Source organism: Mobula hypostoma, chromosome 1 (genome assembly GCF_963921235.1).
Source record: "Mobula hypostoma chromosome 1, sMobHyp1.1, whole genome shotgun sequence".
NCBI lineage: Eukaryota > Metazoa > Chordata > Chondrichthyes > Myliobatiformes > Myliobatidae > Mobula > Mobula hypostoma.
In genome coordinates, this window is record NC_086097.1 from 137,476,928 (window position 1) to 137,502,996 (window position 26,069).

The following is a 26,069-nucleotide window of genomic DNA, read 5'->3' on the forward strand; positions in this document are numbered from 1 at the left end:
CAAAAGCATAGAAAAAGAGGGGAGTTAAAAGATTCAAGAGGATAAAGACAGACTGGTGAAATACACAGATACATGGCAAATGGGAATAATTGCAGAGATACGTAAAATGATATATTTTGGTAAAATGAACAAAAAGGTAATAGAATGCATCCACATATCTTTAAAACTGCCAGGACTGATCGAGCTGAAGGGATTCTCAGCCTTATAAACAGAGATGTAGAAAGGGACAAAACCAAGGTGATTAGGTTAAACCTTTAGAAAACACTGCTTTGACCAGTTCGGCTAAGGGGCATATTTCTGTGCTATATAACTAAGACCGAAACTAGAATATTAAATCCATTTCTGGTCACTGCCCTGACAACCAAGAGAGAGAACAGGAACAATCCAGAGATAGAACATAGAATAGTACAGCACAGTACAGGCCCTTCGGCCCACAATATTGTGCTGACCCTCAAACCCTGCCTCCCATATAAGCCCCCAACTTAAATTCCTCCATATACCTGTCCAGTAGTCTCTTAAACTAGTGTATCTGCCTCCACCACTGACTCAGACAGTGCATTCCACGCACCAACCACTCTCTGAGTAAAAAACCTTCCTCTAATATCCCCCTTGAACTTCCCACCCCTTACCTTAAAGCCATGTCCTCTTGTATTGAGCAGTGGTGCCCTGGGGAAGAGGCGCTGGCTATCCACTCTACCTATTCCTCTTATTATCTTGTACACCTCTATCATACTTCATACTTTCTGTTCCAATTGTGTTCTTTCCTGTAAAAACTGAGTAAATTTATGTGTTCATGTGAATGCTGCTTATATGACACCATGTGTCTGATACTGTCGCAGGTACATTTTTCTTTGCACAAGTGCATAAATGTAGTTAGTCTATGATGATAAATTTCAAACCTCAAAACTCAAAATAAGTTTATTATCAAAGTTCATGTATATCAGCACATACAACCCCGAGTGTCCATTTCTGTGGGCATTCACAATAAATATAAAAAAGCACAACAGATTCAACAAAAAACCACACAAAACAAAATGGCCAAACAACCACTGTGCAAAAGACAACAAACTGTGCAAATATAGAAAGAAAAAACACAAAATAATAGAGTCCTGGAAAGTGAGCCTATAGGTTGTGGAAACAGTTCTATGTCGGCAAGAGTGAATTTGAGTGAAGATATCTACTCTGGTTCAGAGCCTGATGGTTAGCCTGATAAGGGGTAATAACTGTTCATGAACATGGTGGTGTGGGTCCTGAGGCTCCTGTCCCTGCTTCCTGATGGCAGCAGTGAGAAAGGAGCATGGAATGGATGGCATGGGTCCTTTTTGATGGATAATGCTTTCCTATGAACATGCTCCATGTAGATAGCTTTACTCTTGTTGGCCTGGGACATGTCCACTAATTTTTGTAGGATTTTCCATTCAAGGGCATTGGTCTTTCTATACCAGGCCATGATACAATATACTGCACACTCCCTCAGACATCTAGAGTATGAAGTTTGAAAAATTTAGACGTCTTTTAGACCTCTCCCTATAGTAGAAAAAGTTGAGAAGTGCTACTTTAGATTTGTTAAAGGGTCTGGATAAAATAATGGCTTCTACAGGCTGAAGAGTCAAGAACTAAGGTACAGATTTAGTAACTGACAAAAAAAAACCCAGATATGAAATGAAGAAACATTTTTGCACACAGCAGGTAGTCATTGATCTGGGTGATGAAAACACATTCAATTGTTACTTTAAGAAAAAGAAAAGAGAAATACGGAGAAAGCAAGAAAACAAAACTGATAGCCCATGCATAAGGATGGCCTTGATGTAAATTGACTCCTACAGGCTGCAATAGTTGTGGTCCTGTGATGTTAAGAGATTGAGGATAAGTACCAACCACACTAGGACTGTAATTTGCCAGTAGGACAAACAGTAGCTTAAGAAGCAAAAAACAAAATGTGGAGAGAAGACACTTTTAGGAAACTGCTGAATAACTAGAGACCCTTTGCTGAAAAACTGCAATTTTTATTATTGCCTACTAATGACACACAGCAAGCAAATCAGTTACTGTAAGTCAGTTAACTGCAAAATCACTTACCTGTCGTAGAAGTTTCATATCCTGAAGAATAAAAGCGATATAGAAGAGGGATGCAAAACAATTTATGAAATTGAACTGGAAAGATGAAAATTATTTGTGTAAGGAAATCATTGAGACAGGGTAACAATTCAAAACTTCAACATTAGAATAAAATAAAACTTGTTATTTTTATTTTGATGGTTACTTTGATACTGTAACTTCAGCTGTTCTTACATTAGCAAAAAACACCATGAAATTTATAATTTTGAATGCCGTTGAAGCGTCATATTTGTCAGTCCCTCCACATTGCCCCATTCTCCCTCTGCACAGCTTGCCAAGTTATCAATTCATGCAGCAAAGTGGAGTAATGAAGTAAGTACCACTAATGGAGTTTTACCCCTTGAGATGATGTTTGATTGACTTTGTTTTCAAATGTGAACTGTCTTCACTGGTTGCATTAATTTCCTGTCCTTCCCCCTCTGGCATTTATTGGTATCTCCTGATTTTACTTTTCTTCTATTCAGCAATGACAACCCTTAAATATTCAAAGAATGTTACTACACAAGTCTTGTAATTATCTGTAGGCTGTATGACTGTGGCACTTAAGACTGACACCATCATTATCCAACAATAAAGTATGGTCACTGACAGATAATTATGGAAACTGATCTAACCACTCTGGAACAGAACATGGAAAATTCAGGAAATGCCACTATTTTAGTAATTGTTACACAGCAATTACAAACAATGAGGCCACGCAGTCTAATTTGTCAGTTCCGGTAGTTATGCCCCACACTGTTTCTTCACCTAATGGCACCAGCACATCTTTCTACTCCTCCTTTCAATATGATAATGCCTCAACTCTTGTTTGGCATATAGTTTTTCTTTGTAATTCCTTAATGGATTTATTGGTGATTAACGTATCGTTGATCCCTTGTATTGGGACGCGCTGCAAGTGGGATCGTTGACTTTGTCAAAACCCTTCATAATCTGAAATCCCTCAGATAAACTTATCTATGGAGAAGTCACAACTGAATGGTCACTGGCAGTCTTCATTATAAATGACCTGAAGTTGAACTAATAATCCAGCGGCCTAAACATGCATTCAAAACTTAGTGCTTTGATCACCGTTCAGTTCATATCAACTGATTTTCTCTAATTATGTGTAAAAAAAAGAACATTAAATAAATCACAGGCTCCTCAAACCTCAGAAGAAAAAAAAAGATCATGGCCAATGGGCATCTTAACATTAAACACCAGCCTTGAATATATATTATTTTCTTTCATAGGCCCGTGACCCGGACTTCGATCAGTGCCGGACTTCGGGACGAAAGGTCGCCGGTTCGAATCCAGCCGGCTCTCCTGCATGCTTTCTGTCCGTGCTGGGTTATGAGCTGGTGATCTCTTTGGAAACTCACCCGGCAGAAGGCAATGGCAAACCACTGCTGTAACTTGCCTCGTACGGGGTTACCCACTACATCAGAGAGGCGTGGAGGGAAATCGTTCGCTAACCGGAGAAACTCCGGATGTGACGTACCTTTCCTTTTCCATAGGCCAGTAAACATTAACCAACATCCAGATTAATGCATTTTGTGGGAGACTGACAGTACAGATTTTATAAAGAAATTTCTAATCTACCAATCCTTTCAATAAAAAAACACTTGTCCTATGTACTTTTGATACTGGGCCAGCTGATGTAATATCTCTTCAATCTAACCCTCAGAGCTCTGCTCCTTTGAATACCGTGGGTGACATTATGAGAAACTGAGGTCTTTTATTAAACTTACCACCAATACTTTGAGAACTAAGTGATTCTGATACGATGACTCAAGCCTGTGGTTTTCTACAAACACAGAATATGTACATCAATCAGTAAAATGAGGGACAAACAAAAAAAAACAAGAGAATATGGAATGATATTTCTTACTGAAGTGGCAGAGTTACAGAATATAAACCACAGACATATGCCTTTCAGTCTAACCTGTTTGTCCTTTATCTTATCCTTTCATACATCTTTCTATTTGACTATTACCTAAGGGTTTCCTTTCAAAAGCATTAGTTACTGAGGCTACTATGGGAGGCGGGGGAGGAGATTGCTGAGCCTCTGGTGATGATCTTTGCATCATCAATGGGGACGGGAGAGGTTCCGGAGGATTGGAGGGTTGTGGATGTTCTTCCTTTATTCAAGAAAGGGAGTAGAGATAGCCCAGGAAATTATAGACCAGTGAGTCTTACTTCAGCCGTTGGTAAGTTGATGGAGAAGATCCTGAGAAGCAGAACTTATGAACATTTGTAGAGGTATAATATGATTAGGAACAGTCAGCATGGCTTTGTCAAGGGCAGGTCATGCCTTACAAGCCTGATTGAATTTTTTGAGGCTGTGACTAAACACATTGATGAAGGAAGAGCAGTAGATGTAGTGTATATGGATTACAGCAAGGCATTTGATAAGGTACCCATGCAAGGTTTATTGAGAAAGTAAGGAGGCATGGGGTCCAAGGGGACATTGCTTTGTGGATCCAGATCTGGCTTGCCCACAGAAGGCAAAGAGTGGTTGTAGACAGGTCGGCGACCTGTGGTGTGCCTCAGGGATCTGTTCTGGGACCCTTACTGTTTGTGAATTTTATAAATGACCTGGATGAGGAAGTGGAGGGATGGGTTAGTAAGTTTGCTGATGACACAAAGTTGGGGGTGTTGTGGATAGTATGGAGGGCTGTCAGAGGTTACAGTGGGACATTGATAGGATGCAAAACTGGGCTGAGAAGTGGCATATGGAGTTCAACCCAGATAAGTGTGAAGTGGTAGGTCAAGTATGATGGCAGAATATAGTATTAATGGTAAGACTCTTGGCAGTGTGGAGGATCAGAGGGATCTTGGGGTCTGAGTCCATAGGACGCTCAAAGCAGCTGCACAGGTTGACTCTGTGGTTAAGAAGGCATACGATGTACAGTATTCGCCTTCATAAATTGTGGAATTGAATTTAGGAGCCAAGAGGTAATGTTGCAGCTATATAGGACCCTGGTCAGGCCCCACTTGGAGTACTGTGCTCAGTTCTGGTTGCCTCACTACAGGAAGGATGTGGAAACCATAGAAAAGGTGCAGAGGAGATTTACAAGGATGTTACCTGGATTGGGGAGCATGCCTTATGAAAACAGGTTGAGTGAACTTGGCCTTTTTTCCTTGGAGCGACGGAGGATGAGAGATGACCTGATAGAGGTGTGTAGGATGATGAGAGGCATTAATTATGTGGATAGTCAGAGGCTTTTTTCCCCAAAGGCTGAAATGGTTGCCACAAGAGGACACAGGTTTAAGGTGCTGGGGAATAGGTACAGAGGAGATGTCAAGGGTAAGTTTGTTGTTTATTTTTTTTTAATAAACGCAGAGGGGGGTGAGTGTGTGGAATGGGCTGCCGGCAACAGTGGTGGAGGCAGATACGACAGGGTCTTTTAAGAGACTTTTGGATAGGTACATGGAGCTTAGAAAAGTAGTGGGCTATGGGTAACCCTAGGTAATTTCTAAGGTAGGGACATGTCGGCACAATTTTGTGGGCCAAAGGGCCTGTATTGTGCTGTAGGTTTTCTATGTTTCTATATGTTTCTAGTTATTTACCTCAGCTACAGCCTATGGCAGCAAGACTCCATATTCTAATCAGTCTCTGAGCACAGTAATATATACCTTTTTGTAAATACTATACAATCTTACTTCAATAATTACTTAATTGAAAATCAAGTTTTATTATTGCTCATGGATCACTTGGTAGCATTTTTGCCACAGAATCAAAAGGTTATCGGTACAAGTTCCTCGTGCACAAAGACTGAAATGACCATTGCAGCACCGAAGAGTTGCTGCATGGTTGTAGGTAATGGCTTTCAGGTGAGATGTTAAACTGGAACCTTGTCTGTTCTCTTCGGCGAAATAAAAAATTCTTATGACAGTTCTGTTGGTAATTATTATTACCTTCAGCTAACGTAACTGGTCATTTTTCAGTGACCATAGAATCCTTTTCTGCAAAAAGAACTGCTAACATTAAAAAAGTGACTGCTTCAATGGCTACAAAATGCCTTCTAATATCCCGAGATAAAGAGAAACACATCACTTTATTATTTTAAAAGTTATCAGACTAAGTTTATATTAGTTTTATTCTATTACTTCTCCAAAAGTTGATAATGTAATTCCTAGCAAGCTAACAAAACTACAGGAACCATCAACAGAAGATCTGCTCTTTAAAATGCAGATGGCGTAGCAGATTCTCCAACGCTGTACACTATTTCTGCAGAGGAAATTTTAAAACTTCCTGTTTATGTCTTGTGGAAATCTGTTGTAAAAATCTGTACTACTTTATTCAGTCGTGACATATTTACTTCTAATATGCACAGCTTCATTTCAATTACGTGTACATCTTGCACAGACAAATTTTTACTAGATTCACAATGGTTACAATCATTTAAGATAGTCTAATAGAGATGCAAGAATGGTTCAGGGCTTATTTGTGACTCTGGAAGTTGTATTTCCCCCCCATTTCATGGCTACACTCCAACTGGAATGGCATTAGCAGATTGGCATCAGGAAATGAAAGGGGAAAAAAAAAGAAATATTTAGAAAATCACCTAGTATCCATTAAGAAAAAAATACTAATTTTTAATGGTCAATTTCCATTAGGAACTTCCAAAAGAAGGGACTTTTTGCATTCCTACACCTTTCTAAACAAGAAGACGGCCCAGCATTTAAAAATCCACAAAGTGCCAATAAACCCAGCATGAAGTTTGCATGCAGCAAGTTTGTTTTAAAGTGAATTTGGTGTAAAATAAATATAGGTCATGACATTTGGGAAACACTAATTCGCACAGTGCCATGGGATCTATATGCAAGACAGGGACTTAGTTAACATCTGCCAGAAAGTGACCCATGGATAACACTCAGGTTTTTAAGCTACAGTTTATAAACCTCTTGCCCATCATGCTAATTCCCCTTCAAGCATTATTCAACCACCTCTACAGTTCCAGGTTAGCTGTCTTTACTAATATTCTATGCAGTCTCTTGTTCACCTCAAGCTACTTAAAGTAATTAAAATAACTTGTCATGATCTCTCTACTGTGGCCAATTGAAGAGAGTGCGATGTAAAATAACTGATCCAAACTGATACCCTAGCTCCCACAGATCACAGTAAAACTGCTCGATACAAGGCCTTTAATTTAGTAAAAATATCAAGGCATTTCAAATTGGGTGTCAAACTTTGATTGACATGAGATATTACAAGCTAACCAAATCCTGAGTTGCACTCTATCCATTATTATCATTACTGTACTTAGTCCAGTCTCTTTAAATTCATCTGATTGCTCCTTCCGTGATTTATATAAAAGTGTCATCTACATTGTTTTTTTTTTCATTTTGTCATTCACAGATCCAGTAATGATTTGCCTCCTCCTGTAATTTGTGATCAAGTTTATCTTCAACAATTATTTTCATTTTCACAAATATTTCAATATGCTGTAACTGGTACCACAGTGAGCTGACTGGCTCAGAGTCACACCGATTGCTTATCACTTCTCCAATATTTTTAAGAATACTTTTCTCTCCCCAACCCAAAAGTATAATGGACAAGTGAGCAAACTAAAATAGGTAAAAAGGGAGATAAAAGTGAAATGCCTTCCCAGCGTCTTGTCACCTTCACATTAGCTGTCATTCTGAGAAACAGATGTCAAGAGGAATAACTGGTGCCTGAACCAACTTTTTGAAAGAAATACCAAATAACCTAACTGCTGTAGGCCTGCAAAGTTCTTTTTTCCTTCATGTGTAATTGAAAATGTGTTTCTGTAATCCATTCAAACAGCATGGAAAAGATTAACTTGCTAAAACAAAATGTCACATCTTGTCAGTTCTTTCTTTAAACCACTTTAAATAGAATTGACCAGTTCAATTAATGAGAAAGCTTTCGATAAAAAGTTCAAGGAAACTACAAGTGACGCAAATTGGCCATTGAAATGAGTGTGACTTACCCCAAGAAGTTAACCATTCAGCAGCATACTTGTAGATGCGATTCATGATTTCAATCACTACAGCATAAATTATACTAGGACAGTACAACAAGATGGAGCTAAAGAATGATTGGGCCTCTTTATCATAAGCTATTACAAAATCCTCCATCTGAAAGTAGACCATCATAACAAGAAGGCAGAAGTAAAGGCTCACACAGACAAAGGGCATAGAAATAAGGTAGATGCGCAACTGCCTCTTGTAAGTAGGGTACGTGGGCTCTTCTCTGCCAGTTGCTGGGTTAAGTCCCAATATTCCATGAAAACCAGGCCGAGGCTCTTCAAACTGTCTCTTCATCAACAGTGTCCCCCATTGGTAGGAAAGTTTAGCACACCAACGTTTCCAAACTTCCAGGACGATGGTTGACCACAGGAGGTTAAAGGTGGCAAACACTATATACTTATCATAATCTTCCCAAGCAAAGAAATAGTAAGGCACACCAATTATAGCCATGGGAAATAAAGCAATGGTGAAATACTCCAGAAAAGCAAAATAGAGTGCAATATTCTGTCCAAAATATTTCTTGATTTCATCTACAATGAAGAAAGAAATGGAACACAGTTAATACTGCTTAAACTGCTAATTATTTCCAGCAGTTGCTATTTTTATTTCAGATTTCCAGCCTCTGCATTTTTCAAAGATAAAGAATGGCCTAACATTAAAACCAGAGGCAATTGTGATCAAACTCAAAGATTGATTTAAAAATCAGTGAATAAAATCCAGGTTCAGGTGCACAGTACAAGCAAATGGGCAAATTTCCAAACTATTTATTTCTCTTGTATTGCACAAATCAGAATGCAGTAAAAGATAAACAATTTACAGTGACAATGTGAAATCTCACTAACTGCACAGTATCCTACAGTTTTCAACTGACATTATGAGAGTTGAATTAGAACTATACAGCACAGAAACGGACGCTCCAGCCCATCAAACACTTATTTACACTCATACCATTTTATTCTACTATTCACCTGGGGCAGTCTACAGTAGCTAATTAATCCACTGACTTGCGCATCTTTAGAATGTGAGAGGAAATCGAAACACCAAGTGGAAACCCATGTGGTCACAGGGGGAACATGCAAACTCCACACAGAAGGCACCAGGAGCTTGTGACTGAATATGGGTCTCTGAGGCTGCGAGATAGCAGAGTGACCACCTGCATCCTGTGGCACCCACATTTATTCCAGCTTTTCGGGAAATGCAATACAGTGCAAAGTATGGAAGGTGTGCACGGTAGCACAAATAGTATCACAACGTCTGATTTTGAAGATTATTTCAGAAGATTTGGCTTCAACAGCAGCTACCAAACTAATGTTATAATGTACCTAAAAGGACAAGGGTAGAGGGCACATTTCAACACCTGTACCTATAGGTTCTGCTTCACATCACAAATCATACTCCTGATCTTTCATTCTCACTTAGACTAAATCCTGGAATTTCTGACCGAACAGCACAATGAAAGAACCTTCAGGGGAGAGATTATAACAAGTCAAGATGGCAGCTCACCACAATCTTCTTAAAGGCAGTTAGGGACAGGAGATTAATACTGGCTTTCCCATAGTCATCTACAATGTTGTTACCTATGGGATATGAGCTATGTTGATGTGTAATCTTGCATTGTGCAATTAGCAAGTTTACGTCCCCTACAATCAAATATAGGCAATTCAGTAAGTAATTTTAATGAGTAGCTTAAATTCAGGAAGAGTTACACAGGCTAGGGACCAATTCTCTCAGAGGCAACCTTATTGAGATCATCAAGCTTTGAAGAGGTTTGATGTTATAGAAAGAGTTCTTTCCACAAGATCAAAACTAAGGTGGAACATCAGAATCAGATTTAGTATCACTGATGCATCTCACGAAATTTGTTTTGCTGCAGCAGTACAGTGCAAGACACAAAAATTACCATAAGTCACAATAAATAGTGCAAAAGAGGAATAATGAGGTAGTGTTATATGATGCTCAGTGTTAAACACAAAATAAACACCAAAGCAGATAGAAAATAATTTAATTCTTGGAAGCCAGCATCACCATCATTCAAATATTCCTTGCTCTTCCCAACCTACCACAGATCACTCATTTTTCCAACATTTTCCAATTTATAAATGTGTTTCATTTCTAAAAGGTTAAAAGCCTAAAATGACATTCCCTTCTCTCTTCACTGATGCTGCCCAAACTGCTGGGCATTTCCGGACGTTTTCAGGATTCGCTAAAGGGTGGTGAAAATGTGCAACTTGTGAGCACAGAATAATTAACACACTGTGGTAACAGACTTGACATTTTTATAGATGCTTTCAAAGAGAAGCTGGAAATGGAAAGAAATAAATAGAAAGATGTAATTAGAATGATGCTTGTATGCAGCGTGATGAGTTTACATTCTACTTTGGGCTACATTAGGAAGCCAACTTCAAAGTAAATTTGCTTACCAGGGAACAAACACTTCTTTTTCACTGCCCACCATGTAGCTCTTCAAATCACTGCCAACTTCTGAAATGATCTTTCAAAATGATCCAGACAAGAGAATATATTGAATTGATGATGCAACGAACATAGAGAAAGATATGCAGATATTGTATTTATTAATAAAGTACATGTTTGAAATAAAAGATGACAAGTTTGACCCATTCTCTGCTTCTGAGGGTGCTGAAAATCTGATTCAGAAAAAACAGGCTGTGTGGCAAGAACTAGCTGGAGTGGATAGCCAAGCTGAAACAGAAGTGAGGAATGTGGAAGGAACACCCCATCTTAATGGCAGGAGAGCATCTGGTCTGCATGTGTGAAGTGCATTCAGTTCTGCTGTATGTAACATTGTGTCTCATATCACACTCCTGTCTACAGCAATCACCCAAGCCATCTTCCATTTCATCTGCAACTCCAGATTGGATCACCCACAAACGGTCACAGTGAACAGGTTTCCTGAGAATAGGGGTTAAAACACACCCACAACCCTCATCCTGATGGCCATCTCTGCAAGTGAACAACATTCTAAGAAGTGAATGAGAGCGTCCAAACATTAGTTACCAGACGTGCACACTATTTTACCCGACTACAGGGATAATTTCACAACCATAAACTGTACTCCATTGCTATTTTCTGTTCTTAAACACTCTACATTCCTTTGCAGCCTCTGCGTAAGCCTCACGATTACTTTAAAAAAAAACTTTAAGTACTTTATTTCCATTGGTATGACAGCTCTGCAGTTCCTCATGAAGATGGCTAAACCAATGTGACATGTCACCCTGCCAAGTTCAAACGATAGGCATCAAAATAACATGAGCCAGGAGTTCATATTTCCTAATTATATTTAAAATCTGACTCTCCCGGGCAGAGACACAAACATTTGTCTGCTCACATTCCCCATGAACAAATGGAAGGAAGCTTTAAAATTAAAGCACATTGTTTATTCAGTGACATGACAGAATCGTTATAAGAGAAACAAATGTGCCTTGCAAGCTTATTTGTAAAGCAATCATATCTGAACAAAGAAAATATCAGGGTCTGCAAAAATTATGAAGAGCAATTCACAGTGTGACTGACCTATTAACAGTAATGAGCAAGGTTGTATCCCTATTGACCCATTGCCCCCACTTATCCTCTGCACTAATCACAGGATTGGCAATGCAGCAAATCTGAGGCAAGACCTCAAAAGTTTATAAAATTATGAGAAGCATACATAGGGTGAAAATTCAAATACTTGAGGACATGCATTTAAAGTGAGATGGGAAAGGAGATGAGTGGAGCAAGATTGTTTTTTACCTGAGAGAGTTGTGGGGGCCTGGAATGCGCTGTTGGTGGGGGGGGCGGGGGGAGGCGACGAGGTGCAAACAAACACGATAGTGATGTTTAAGAGGCTTTTAGACAGACACGTGGGGGAAGGAGGGATACAGATCATGTAAAGGCAGAAGATATTAGATTAATTTGGCATCATGTTCAGAACAAACATCATAAGCCAAAGGCCCTGTTGCTGTGTTATACTATTTTATGTATTGCTTCCAATCTGCAGCCTTTGTGATCTGGAGTAGGTCACAAGTATCAAAAAGACCTCAAGCAACACAATTCACACTGACAATTCCCTCCCCAAGGCAAATCCCCTCCCTAAACCAAAATCTATTAAAATAATCCAAAATAAATACACTTTAAATAAGAAATGCTTTAATACTTTAATAAAGATCATTTTTTAAAAATATACGTTTACTTTTCCTTTAACCTGACTACAGAATATAATCAACTTTTTGGATTACATCACCAGGACTATGTTCAGTACTTAATCTTTATTTCAAAAAGGTGAAAATACCTTTAGCATTTACTATTGTCAAATTAGCAAGAACTATACGGACATTAGTGGAGTTCATAAAACCCTCTTCATTTTTTCTGATCTGAGGAAAATGGATTTATATTCACCACCCTGAGTTCTTCAACAATGTCCTTTCTTTTTAGTGAATTCACAAGAAATATTCATTTAAAGACCTACATCCTGGGGCTTACACACAGTCAATTTCCTGGTCCCTAATGATCCTACACTTTCCCTGAATAATCTCTTTCCCAGAACATACTTATCAAGTACTTTGTGATTTTACTTCATTGTGACCAGCAATGATATATTGTAGCCTTCTGTACACTGTACGTACATACATAACATTAAAACTAGCCTTCTCAATTTTCAGAACATAAATTTATTGCTCATCTTTCCTTTTTCATGACCAACTTGATAGATATAGACATTATCTGAATGCTCTCCCACTGTCAGTTCAATCACTTGACACAAGAGGTACTGTAGATGCTGGAAATCTAGAGCAATACACACAAAGTGCTAAAGGAGCTCAGCAGGTCAGGCAGCATCAACAGGTGGGAATAAACAGTCGATGTTTCAGGCAGAGACAACTTCATGAATCCTGAAAGGGTTTCAGCCCGAAACATGGACTGTTTATTCCCAGCCATAGATGCTGCCTGACCTGCTGAGCTCTTCCAGTGCATTGTGTGTATTATAGTCAGCACTTGCTACCTTTCCTTGCACTTCAATTTTAAGCAAATTGCCATTTGCTTTATAATGAGGTTAGTGAATCTGTATCCCCTATGCTCTATTCCACCTGACACTTCTTTGTCCATTCTCCCAATCTCTCCAAGTCCTTCTGCAGACTTCCTGCTTCCTCAATACTACCTGTCCCTCCACCTACCTCTGCATCATCCACGAACTTGGTCACAAAGCAAACAATTCTGTTATCCAGATCACTGACATAGAAGGTGAAAAGTAGAGGACCCAACACCGGCCCTTGGGGAACACCACTAGTCACCAGCAACCAACCAAAAAGGCTTCCTTTATTCCCACTCGTTGCCCTCTGCCAATCAGCCAAAATTCTCTCCATGTTAGTATCTTCCCTGTAATACCATGGGTTCTTATCTTGTTTATCAGCTTCATGTGCGGCACCTTGTCAAAAGCCTTCTAAAAATCCAAGCAAGGTCTTTCAGAACCCTGGTGTGTCGTCCATCCAGTCCATTTGACTTATCCACCTTCAGACCGTTCAGCTTCCCAAGCAGCTCCTTCCTAGTAATAGTATTTACACTCACTTCTGCTGCTCCAACTCTTACGCAAGCTGAATGCTGCTGGTAAACACATGGAATGATGGAGAGGCCACTTCTAGTTGAGAATCTTTCATTGATCAACTCCAGGTAGTTAACCCAGGGGAATAAACAGTGATCCCAATTATATACAACAAGGAGGAATGAAGACATGCAAGGACAGCCTCATGGTGATTGTTAGGGCATTATCACACACAGGACATCTTTCGGTGATTATGGAATAGGGACAGCAGGAACCAAGAACCAACCAGTCTTCAATAATAAAACTTAATGAAATACGAGGGGTGATTGATACGTTTGTGGCCTAAGGTAGGAGTCAATTTTAGAAAACCTAGTACATTTATTTTTCCTACATTTACACACTTAGTCCAGCGGTCGTGGAGCATATGGATCCCTTCTTTGTAGAAGTCGGCGTCTTGGACCTCCAGAAGTGGTCCACAGCAGCGGTGATTGTTAAGTTCGTGGCCTAAGGTACAAGGAGATGAGTTATTAACTTCAAACTTTCTGCACAATCACTCAAAGAGTTGACACGTGCATGTAACGAGAGCTGTATAACTCATCTCCTTCTACCTTAGCTCATGAACTTATCAATCACCCCTGCTGTGGACCACTTCTACAAAGAAGGGATCTGTATGCTCCATGACCACTGGACTAAGGGTGTAAATGTAGGAGGGGACTATGTTGTGTGACGACAAACCAAGTTATCAGAAGATTGATGCTAATGAGAAAGAGATAAGGGAGACAATGGAGGAACGTTCAAAATGTTAATGAGAGAGTAGAGAGAGATAACGGAAAAGAAACACAGTTCAGAATATTGACAGACCGGTTGCTTTGAACCTGAACTGTTTAAAGTTTAATGGACAGGCGATACCCCAGCAGGGGGATAAAAAGAACAGGTTCGCTAAGGCACGACACCCCACAAGATCACGAGATAATGAGACCCTGGAAGAGCGGTGTGCCCCCACAAGTTGGTAGGAGTTGGAGGTTTGGTTCGCGGGAACCGACCATAGACGCACAGGGTGAAAAGGGTACGATCGGTGGGAACCTGGTGTGTGTGTCCGCCCCTGCCTGAGTGCCGGGTTCACCGCAGAAGAAAGGTCGTATCTGGAACAGAGGGGTCACAGTCGGTGACCACAGAAGACATAAAAAGGTCCGCCCGAAACCACCTGTGAACTTCAAAGGTCTGCTGAATCCAATTTGCATTTCTCTCTCTCTCTCTCCCCAACGGCACAACAGCGATTACTGCGAACTGTACGAAGCTGAACTGAACTCTGCGTCACTTGAGACTGATCATTTTACCCCTAGACTGCGATAGAGCTTGGTTGATTCCTATTACCCTAGTTCTGTGTACATGTGTTTTATCATTGCTAACCTGTTGCATTTATATCCTTACCATTAGAGTACTGTGTTATTTATTTCTTTAATAAAACTTTATTAGCTTCCAGTAATCCAGACTCCAACTAGTGGTCCATTTCTGCTGGTTTAGCAACCCAGTTACGGGGTACGTAACAGTTGAAAAATAAATATGCTAGGTTTTCTAAAATTGACTCCTTCTACCTTAGGCCACCAACTTATCAGTCACCCCTCGTACAAAGTGTCAACTAGTTTTGAAACAAATCAACAGGGTGCAGGTTGCTGGCCCACAATTAGATCAATTGAGTGGTATCATAACAACTTCATAATGAACGTGGGCAAGACCAAGGAATTGATAATAGACTTCAGAAAGGGGGAGTTGGGAGAACACATACCAATCCTCACTGAGGGATTGGAAGCTCCAAGTTCCTGGGTGTCAACGTCTTTGCAAGATTTATCTTGGGCTCATTACATTGATGCAAACACCAGTGGCTTTACTTCATTAGGAGCTTCAAAAGATTTGGTACGTTACCAAAGACTCGTACAAATATTGCTAGATATACGGTGGAGAGATTTCTGACTAGTTGCGTCACTACCTGGTACCAAGGCTTCAATGCACAGGATCGAAAGAGGCTGCAGAGGATCGTAAACTCAGCCAGTACCACCACAGGCGCAACCTCTTCCTTGAGTACATCTTCAAGAGATGGTGCTACAAGAAGGTGGGATTCATCATCAAGGACCCTCCAGGACATTCCCCCCTTCTCAATTACTACCATCGGGGAGCTGGTACAGGAGCCCAAGACCCAAATTCAACATTTTTGGAAGAGCTTCTTCCCCTCCACTATCAGATTCCTGAATGGTCCATGAACAGCATCTCATTATTCCTCTTTAGCATTATTTATTTTTGTAATTTAAGAGTAATTTTTATGTTTTACACGGTATGGCTGCGGCAAAACAACAATTCTCTCAACATACAGCAGTGATAATAAACCCGATTCTGATTTAGTCACAGTCTCTATAGTGATAACAGCAAAGGCTGTTGACTGCTTTGAATACTGTAGCAATAGTTGCAGTATATTACGATGCCATGTGTTTTGAAATGAATGGCAAAAAAATACCATAGTTGAAATGGATTCATGTGATGCAAACTGATCTCAGAGGCTAGGAAGAGGAGATTCATATTTACACAGATTGATCTTGATTAGTAGCTCCATAAGATGGTTAGATAAATATTTAGAGGAGGAAATTTTAAGGGAAAAGAGGATTAATACAAATCAGATAAAACTTTCAAGAAGCCAGCAATGCAGCAAATGATTTTGTGGGCCACAATAAACAGAGGTCACAACCACAATTACTGCAATCTCCTAGTAAAACAGATCATTTCCTAAAGAAAAATGTCACAAATTGAGTAAAATTATGTGCGTCAACAATGCAGTACTACTAAGGTGGATGCACAGAATCGGACAGCACTTGAAATCTGATGAAGAATCAGTCCTGATTACTTATAGCACAGCAGTTTCAAGAACTAACGTGATCTTTATTCTGACAGGAAAATGTGGTTCTGTTCTATGCACATTACGAAAAAGACTGCCCATTAGCAGACCACAATAGTTCCTGGCCAGAAATCTGGGGTAACAAATCAGCTGTTACAACATATTGTGAAAATGGACTGTCTGACCTAAGGAACAAATACTCATCTGGCTGTACCACTGATACCATCAGGCTGAGTACTTATTACAAAATGCAATATGGCTTTAATCATTTATCAGATTTATCGACTTACTGATTGGCTGCAAGGCAACGTGTACGCGTTTATACCAGATGGAGCCCAGCCTTTTCAATTCTTCCTTGTTATGTAGTGGATAGATGTTAAGTAGTAGTCCACTGGTTTGTAACCGGCGAACTGGATAAAACAGAAGTTGTTCTTAATGCATAATCAATTCCTTTGCAAATTTTCATCGTACAAGACTCAATGTGCAAAAATTATGCAAATACATAAACCTTGGATGAGGGAAAAATAATCCAGACCTCCACTGATCTGCAGGGCATTTCACAGCTAACATACTTTTGAAGTGTACTCATTTTGTTTTGTAGGAAATACACCATAGCAGCTAATTTGTGCAAAGTTCTAGCTGCTTGATAGTGATTAGTGTTTTTTTAAAGAAAACTACTGTAAGAGTGAAAAAAAACATTGAGCAGGACACCTAATTGAGGCGAGTCCTCAAAATAGTGTCATGTAAATGTTTATGTCCACTACTGAGAGCAGACAGTGTGTGTACTTAAAGCTGAACCTTTTGAAATTACAACTGTCTCTAAACCTCCAATCTTAACTATTGTATCAAATCTCTAGAATAGGGTTTGAACACACACCCACTGAGCTCTGACTGCAAAGTAAACAAACTGTTTGACTACCACCATACCCTTATCTGAAGTTATTACTTACCTTTGCTCTAAGGAACTCTGCTTATAATAGACTGACTAATCTTCAAGCAGTAAAATTGGAGCTCATACAGTGCCTGGAAATATATCAGTAAGTTTGCAGGAACTGAACTTAGCGAACTTATCAAGAGCAAACAGCAGCAAAGCTTTTGTTTTTTTCACAGAACAGGTGAGTTGTGTGATTTGTCACTTTGTTGGTTGGATGCCAACAAACTGCTCTTCAGGAACCACTGCTTTATGTCATCTCCAAACGTCATTCATTGGTAATTCCTCAGAAATGGTGCTGGCGAGACATGATAACATTTTGCAGCAGGAAACAAAACTACCAACTATTCTAATAATAGTTTTTCTGGACTATGATCACTGCTACCACAGCCTTCAATTTCTCTTTGGAAGTTGTGCTTTTGAATCTTCTGTATTGTCCTGCACTTTTGCAGTGCCCTGAAGGACTCAGTGAACTGGAATCTAGAGGATGCAGGTATGGCTGCGGCAACCATTGCTGGAGCGCACTTGGGGCTAGATTAAAACTTCAGGCTTGATCAAAGCTGTGGGGCCCATGCCTGGGAGTGGCAAACGAACCAATGTTTAGCTGATTTAAGCATCAAACCAGATTAAGAAGATTAAGGTGTCGAGGCAGAAAGCAAAGGATGAACGGGTGTTCAGCTCACTACTCTGAGAGGCTTTAATTGCCCCGGCACTGAACTAGCTCCGTGACTGTGACCTGCAGTCACTGGGCTCCTGGACCGGCTACAGCACTGAACTGGCTCCGTGACTGTGACCTGCAGCCACTGGGCTCCTGGACCGGCTACAGCACTGAACTGGCTCCGTGACTGTGACCTGCAGCCACTGGGCTCCTGGACCGGCTACGGCACTGAACTGGCTCCGTGACTGTGACCTGCAGCCACTGGGCTCCTGGACCGGCTACAGCACTGAACTGGCTCCGTGACTGTGACCTGCAGCCACTGGGCTCCTGGACCGGCTACAGCACTGAACTGGCTCCGTGACTGTGACCTGCAGCCACTGGGCTCCTGGACCAGCTACGGCACTGAACTGGCTCCGTGACTGTGACCTGCAGCCATCGGGCTCCTGGACCAGCTACGGCACTGAACTGGCTCCGTGACTGTGACCTGCAGCCATCGGGCTCCTGGACCGGCTACGGCACTGAACTGGCTCCGTGACTGTGACCTGCAGCCACTGGGCTCCTGGACCGGCTACGGCACTGAACTGGCTCCGTGACTGTGACCTGCAGCCACTGGGCTCCTGGACCGGCTACGGCACTGAACTGGCTCCGTGACTGTGACCTGCAGCCATCGGGCTCCTGGACCAGCTACAGCACTGAACTGGTTCCGTGACTGTGACCTGCAGCCATTCATGTTATTTGTTTACATTTTTATTGTTTGCACAATTTTTTCTTTTTTTTTGTATGCTGGGTGTTTGATGGCCTTTGTTCTGTGGGGTTCTTTTTCCAGTGGGTTCTATTGGGTTTCCTTGTTCTGTGGCTGCCTGTAAGAAGATGAATCTCAAGATTGTATATGGTATACATACTTCAATAATAAATGCACTTTGAACCTTGAAGCCAAAGGTGGTTACACAAATCCGAATTCAATTCACTGGATCAGAGGAGATTCAATACAATGGTTGAAAATCACAAGGGAGAACATGGATACATTGTACAGTTTTGCTATATTACAAATGTTTGTATACATCTTCCCCATTTTCCTGTTCCCAAGTGACCAACTCTTGAAAACCCTAAACTGAAGTAACTTACTGATCGATTTCCCAGGATACAACTTTGCCTGTGGGTGACCAGGAACCATTGTTTCATTTATCGCCCTCAGATTTTCTAATTCGCGTTTAATAATGTACTGTCGCTCTGCCATTGTTAGAAAATCATAGCTGTCATCTGAAAAAAAACAAATCTGTGTTTACACATTGTCTTTGCCATGATTTAATTTCATAAGGTCCTTCAAAATAACCTAACAAACAAGGTTTAAAACAAAGCCAAATATGCTAGGATAGGCAATTGAAATATTAAGGAAGTAGGTCTTAAAATGCATCATTCAGGAAAAAGGGGGGAATACAAGGCCAATTATGGAGAAAATTTCAGAGATTGGGCACAAAAAATTCAGACATATATAAATAACTGGGATATGCAAGAAATCATCATTGAGAGACTGCAGATACATCATTGTTTTCTAATGGCTGCTAAAGACTTCACTCCCCCATCACTGATCTTGTCCCACAACCAATGCACTCCCTTTATCTCATGTTCTTGATATTTATTGCTTATTTACTATTATTTTTTCTCTTTTGTATTTGCAGTTTGATGTCGTTTACACATTGGTTGTTTTCCATTCCATGGGTATGGTCCTTCATTGATTCTACTGTGTTTCTTAGATATACTGTTTAGGCTAGCAAGAAAATGAATCTCAGAGTTGTATATGGTGAGATATATATATGTGACACACACACACTTTGATAATAAATTTACTTTGGATTTTAAACCTCTATTTCTGTAGAGGAAACTGAAAATCAGAATGAGAGTTTTACTCTAAATTGAGATATTACCATGCTGGGAACACCCCAAATGCCAATTGAGGTATTACCACTAGAATTCTGTAACTACCCAAGCCCAGCAGCACTGGCTCAATTCCTTTATAGAGAACTTCTATAATTTCCAAACCATATGCTGCTAAAGATCTTTTTAAATGACAACTTACGTGAGAAGTATTTGTAGTTTTCTTTGTTTTGGTAAGAAAAGGCTCTCATTGATCCATCCTGATACTCCTTAACTAAACTCAAGGCTTCGGCTCCCACCAATAATCTTCTCCAAGACGCTCCAATAAGATACACGCGAGTTTTCTCAGCTTGGTCATCCAAGGGTCTAATATTCAAATCGGTTCCTTTGAAATAAAAGGACAAATTCTTCATCATTAGACAGCTGATGGTCAACCAGCCACGATACAACTTGCAAGTCTTTACTGGTTACAATAGGTACAATGTACTGACGTTATTTCAGATGATCACAAAGTCCAAGTGAGAGGTATTAACATAATGCTGATGCTGTCCATGCTAGACCGAATGGGTGTTATAAATGCAGGAACTTAAAATGCACAACTTTAAAATCTTAGTAATTTTACCATAGTAAGTTGAAGGCTCTTGCAAGAACAGGGAAACTCGTCATCACCCCCTCCTGTACCCCACCAGTCATGCCTCCTAATCTAAGGAGCACTCACTTTCTTTATACTGTTTTTATCTGCTAGTATTTTATCCCCAACAGCATGACTTTTAGTTTTGGTTACTAATTTTTGTGGCATCTTAAAGACTGTCTGAAAGTCCAAAATAAACTATATCAACCTGTTTTTAACTGTAATGTCAAAACATCCTGCTAACTATTTCTAAATACATTTTAAAAATCTTCATCCCTGATATTTATTAAACTTAACTCACTTTTTCCTATATTTCTAGTAGTGTTTGCTGTCTATGCTTTATGTGTCTTACAACCTTCTCTCATTCTACCTTCCCTTTCTAGATTAAAGGTTCAATATGCATAATGATTATTATCAACCTTATTGCTTCAGACAGCATTATATGTTACATATGTACGTTATACTCACCACCCAGGTATTTTCTCTCTTTGATCCTTTGCATGAGCCATTCTGTCGTCTCATTTTGTGTCTCTTTGGCAAATTTTAGTACCACCAGTGGGGTGAAAGTAAACTCAATGTCTTCAGAAATAGAGCTGTTTCTTTTCATTTTCATTCCACTTCCTGAAAAGGTAAATAAAGGCAGAACAGTTATTAAACCACAAGGAGATGGGCTATTCTGATAGCAGCAGATTCCCACAAATGTAAGATTGGATTCCCACTCCAACTAGTGTCTTGGTCATAGAATCAAAAAGTCAATTGGTCCAAGCTGACCAAAATTCCCATCCATGCTAGTTCCATATCGATCTAAACATATCCTATTGAAGTACATGTCCAAACGTCCTTTAAAAGTTGTTAATCTACCTGCCTCAACCACTTCCTCTAATAGCTCATTCCATATACTGACCACTCTGAGTGGGAAAAGTTGCCCTTCAGGTTAAATCCTTCCTCCCTTACCTTAACCCTCTGTCCTCCAGTTCTCAATTCCCCAGGCCTGGGAAAAAATGAGTACATTCACCTTATCTATACCCTTCATGATTTTATACACCTCTATAAGATCATCCCACATTCTCTAGCCTGTTCAATCCCCTTCCATAATATCAGTCCTTTGAATCCTAGTAACATCCTTGCAAATGTCCTCTGCATTTATTTTTTTTAAAAAACTGTTTAATTGCATCATTCCCATAGCAGGGTGACCAAAACGGAACACAATATTCCATATGCAGTCTCATCAACAACTTGTACAACTGCAATATAAAATCATGAAACATGAAATCTTAACTTAGTTACAAGCATGAGAGAATCTGCAGATGCTAGAAATCCATGCAGCACACACAAAATGCCAGAGGAACTCTGCAGACCGGGCAGCATTTATGGAAAAGAGTACAGTCGACGCTTCAGGCCGAAACCCTCCAGCGGTATTTCTTAACCTAGTTGTTCGCAGGTGGGACAGATTGTTTCTGGATAGCACTGAGGAGAGAGGGAAGTGCAAAAAAGAAATGCTCTCAATGAGACATGAGCATTGTTTTCACTCAAATTAATCCCCACCAATATCAGCATATCATGCTACCAACCATTACATTTAGAGCCGAGTTAAAGAGCTGTTCAGAGCCAACATCTCCTATGCTTCAGGTATGAAGGACACATGAAAGATTTAGCCATGCATAAAACTGAGGCTCATCATGCCTCTCGAGTGAGGAATATCATTGGAACCACAATTGTACTCAGATGAAAGCCACCTTTAAATGCTTATGTTACAATTGTAATTACAAAAATAAAATTCTATGGGTGCCAGAAATTGGAAATAAAAATAAAAAATGCTGTAAACTCTTAGGTCAGACAGCATATGTGGAGAGAGAAAAGAAAATTAATGTTTCAGTTCTGACGAAGTTCTTTATCCTGAAATGATAACTATTTTTTCTCTCCACAGATGCCTGCTGAATATTTCCAGCATTTTGTGTTTTATTTCAGAATTTTAGAATCAGCAATTTCTTGATTTTCATTTACCTTTTTTTAGGGGTACGTTAGCAGAGCAGGTTTTTGACCTAAAATATATCTCCCTCACCTGTTGAGCAATTCTTCAATTGAAAAAACAAGAAATGTTGCCAATGGAGCAACTCATTCAGCTCTCCAAGTGATCAGACATTTTCAGAATGCACATTAATTTGTGCTAATATACCTTATCTGTGAATGAACGAAGCATTTTTTTTAAAAAAAAGCTTAAATGATAATACTAAAAATCAAATGAAGCCTGAAAACACACTGTTGTTAACACTATACCATAAGACATAGGAGTAGAATTAGGTCATCTAGTCTGTTCTGCGATCAAATCCATTCTCCTGCCTTCTCCCCAATAACCTTTGATGCTGTTACTAATCAACCTCCATTTTAAAAATATACAATGACTTGGCCTCCGCAGCCTTCTGTATCAATGAATTCCGCAGATTCATTACCATCTGACTAAAGAAATTCCTCTATATTTCTGTTCTAAAGGAACGTCCTTCTATTCTGAGACTGTGCCTTCTGGTCAGAGATTCTTCTGCTATAGAAAACATCCCCTCTATGTCCACTCTACCCAGATCTTTCAATATTCAATAGGCTTCAATGAGATCCTCTTTCATTCATTTGAACTCCAGTGAGTACAGGCTCAGAGCCATCAAACACTGCTCACACATTAACCCTTTCATTCCCAGGATAATTCTCATGAAACTCCTCTGGACCCTCTCCAATGCCAGCATATCCTTTCTTAGATAAGGGGTCCAAACCTCCTCACAACTCCATATGCGGTCTGACCAACGTCTTCTAAAGACTCAACATTACATACTTGCTTTTATATTCTAATCCTCTCCAAATGAATGCTAATGTTGTATTTGCCTTCCTTACAATTGACTTAACCTACAAATTAACTTTTGCACCTCTGATTTCTGAATTTGCTCTCCATTTAGAAAATAGTCTACACCGTTATTCCTTCTACCAAAGTGCATGAGACAATCATTCCCACAGTTCTGATCAAAAAACTCCAAAACCTGGGCCTCTGCACCTCCCCCTGCAACTGGATCCTCAATTTCCTCACCAGGAAATCACAGTCCGTGCTGATCGGATATAACATTATCAGCAAAGTGACGATCAACACTGACACACCTCAGGGATATATGCTTAGCTTACTGCTCTACTCTCTCTATACACATGATTGTGTGGCTAGGCACAACTCAAAAGCCACCTGTAAATTTGCCGATGACAACTATTGCTGGCAGGATTTCAGATGGTGACAAAAAGGTGTACAGGATTGAGCTGGATCAGCTGGTTGAGTGGTGTCACAGCAACTCAGCATCAGCAAGACCAAAGAGTTGACTGTGGACTTCAGAAAGGGTAAGACGAGGGAATGCACACCAGTCACCATCGAGGAATCAGAACTGGAAAAGGGCGAACAATTTCAAGTTCCAGGGTGTCAATCTCTGAGGATCTATCCTGGGCCCAACTTATCAATCCAATTACAAAGAAGGCATGTTAGCAGCTTTATTTCATTCAGATTTGGTATGTCACCAAAGACACTCGTAGATTTCTATGGATGTACTGTGGAGAACATTTTAACTGGCTGCACCACCATCCAGTATGGGGGCACAGAGTACAAGATTGAAAGAAGCTGCAGAAAGTTGTGAACAATATGGGTGGAAGTCAGGAACAGAAAGGGAGCAGTTACTCTACTGGGGGTATTCTATAGGCCCCCTGGTAGCAGCAGAGATACAGAGGAGCAGATTGGAAGGCAGATTTTGGAAAGGTGCAAAAATAACAGGGTTGTTATCATGGGTGACTTTAACTTCCCTAATATTGATTGGCACCTGATTAGTTCCAAGGGCTTAGATGGGGCAGAATTTGTTAAGTGTGTCCAGGACAGATTCCTGTCACAGTATGTGGACAGGCCGACTAGGGGGAATGCCATACTAGATCTAGTACTAGGTAATGAACCGGGTCAGGTCACAGATCTCTCAGTGGGTGAGCATCTGGGGGACAGTGACCACCGCTCCCTGGCCTTTAACATTATCATGGAAAAGGATAGAATCAGAGAGGACAGAAATTTTTTAATTGGGGAAGGGCAAATTATGAGGCTAGAAGGCTAGAACTTGCAGGTGTGAATTGGGATGTTGTTTTTGCAGGGAAATGTACTATGGACATGTGATCGATGTTTAGCGATCTCTTGCAGGATGTTAGGGATAAATTTGTCCCAGTGAGGAAAATAAAGAGTGGTAGGGTGAAGGAACCATGGGTGACAAGTGAGGTGGAAAATTTAGTCAGGTGGAAGGCGGCAGCATACATGAGGTTTAGGAAGCAAGAATCAGATGGGTCTATTGAGGAATATAGGGAAGCAAGAAAGGAGCTTAAGAAGGGGCTGAGAAGAGCAAGAAGGGGGCATGAGAAGGCCTTGGCAAGTAGGGTAAAGGAAAACCCCAAGGCATTCTTCAATTATGTGAAGAAAAAAGGATGACAGGAGTGAAGGTAGGACCAATTAGAGGTAAAGGTGGGAAGATGTGCCTGGAGGCTGTGGAAGTGAGTGAGGTCCTCAATGAATACTTCTCTTCGGTATTCACCAATGAGAGGGAACTTGATGATAGTGAGGACAATATGAGTCAGGTTGATGTTCTGGAGCATGTTGATATTAAGGGAGAGGAGGTGTTGGAGTTGTTAAAATACATTAGGACGGGTAAGTCCCCGGGGCCTGACGGAATATTTCCCCAGGCTGCTCCACGAGGCAGGGGAAGAGATTGCTGAGCCTCTGGCTAGGATCTTCATGTCCTCGTTGTCCACGGGAATGGCACCGCAGGATTGGAGGGAGGCGAATGTTGTCCCCTTGTTCAAAAAAGATAGTAGGGATAGTCCGGGTAATTGTAGACCAGTGAGCCTTACGTCTGTGGTGGGAAAGCTGTTGGAAAAGATTCTTAGAGATAGGATTTATGGGCATTTAGAGAACCATGGTCTGATCAGGGACAGTCCGCATGGCTTTGTGAAGGGCAAATCGTGTCTAACAAGCCTGATAGAGTTCTTTGAGGAGGTGACCAGGCATATAGATGAGGGTAGTGCAGTAGATGTGATCTATATGGATTTTAGTAAGGCATTTGACAAGGTTCCACACGGTAGGCTTATTCAGAAAATCAGAAGGCATGGGATCCAGGGAAGTTTGGCCAGGTGGATTCAGAACTGGCTTGTCTGCAGAAAGCAGAGGGTCATGGTGGAGGGAGTACATTCAGATTGGAGGATTGTGACTAGTGGTGTCCCACAAGGATCTGTTCTGGGACCTCTACTTTTCGTGATTTTTATTAACGACCCGGATGTTGGGGTAGAAGGGTGGGTTGGCAAGTTTGCAGACAACACAAAGGTTGGTGGTGTTGTAGATAGTGTAGAGGATTGTCAAAGATTGCAAAGAGATATTGATAGGATTCAGAAGTGGGCTGAGAAGTGGCAGATGGAGTT

General features: G+C 40.5%; 1 protein-coding gene across 1 annotated transcript in view; it reads right to left on the reverse strand.

Moving 5' to 3' along the window:
* The window catches only part of ano10a (anoctamin 10a), a 57,230-nt gene that overhangs the window by 20,426 nt on the left and 10,735 nt on the right, over positions 1-26,069 (reverse strand). The window contains exons 2-8 of the mRNA XM_063056621.1: positions 21,075-21,227; positions 20,178-20,360; positions 19,226-19,360; positions 16,802-16,921; positions 8,055-8,624; positions 3,846-3,901; positions 2,080-2,154 (exon numbers count right to left, since the gene is read on the reverse strand). Coding sequence (XP_062912691.1) covers positions 2,080-2,154; positions 3,846-3,901; positions 8,055-8,624; positions 16,802-16,921; positions 19,226-19,360; positions 20,178-20,360; positions 21,075-21,219 — 1,284 coding nt within the window. The 5' untranslated portion in view covers positions 21,220-21,227. The remainder of the gene's footprint in view (positions 1-2,079; positions 2,155-3,845; positions 3,902-8,054; positions 8,625-16,801; positions 16,922-19,225; positions 19,361-20,177; positions 20,361-21,074; positions 21,228-26,069) is intronic.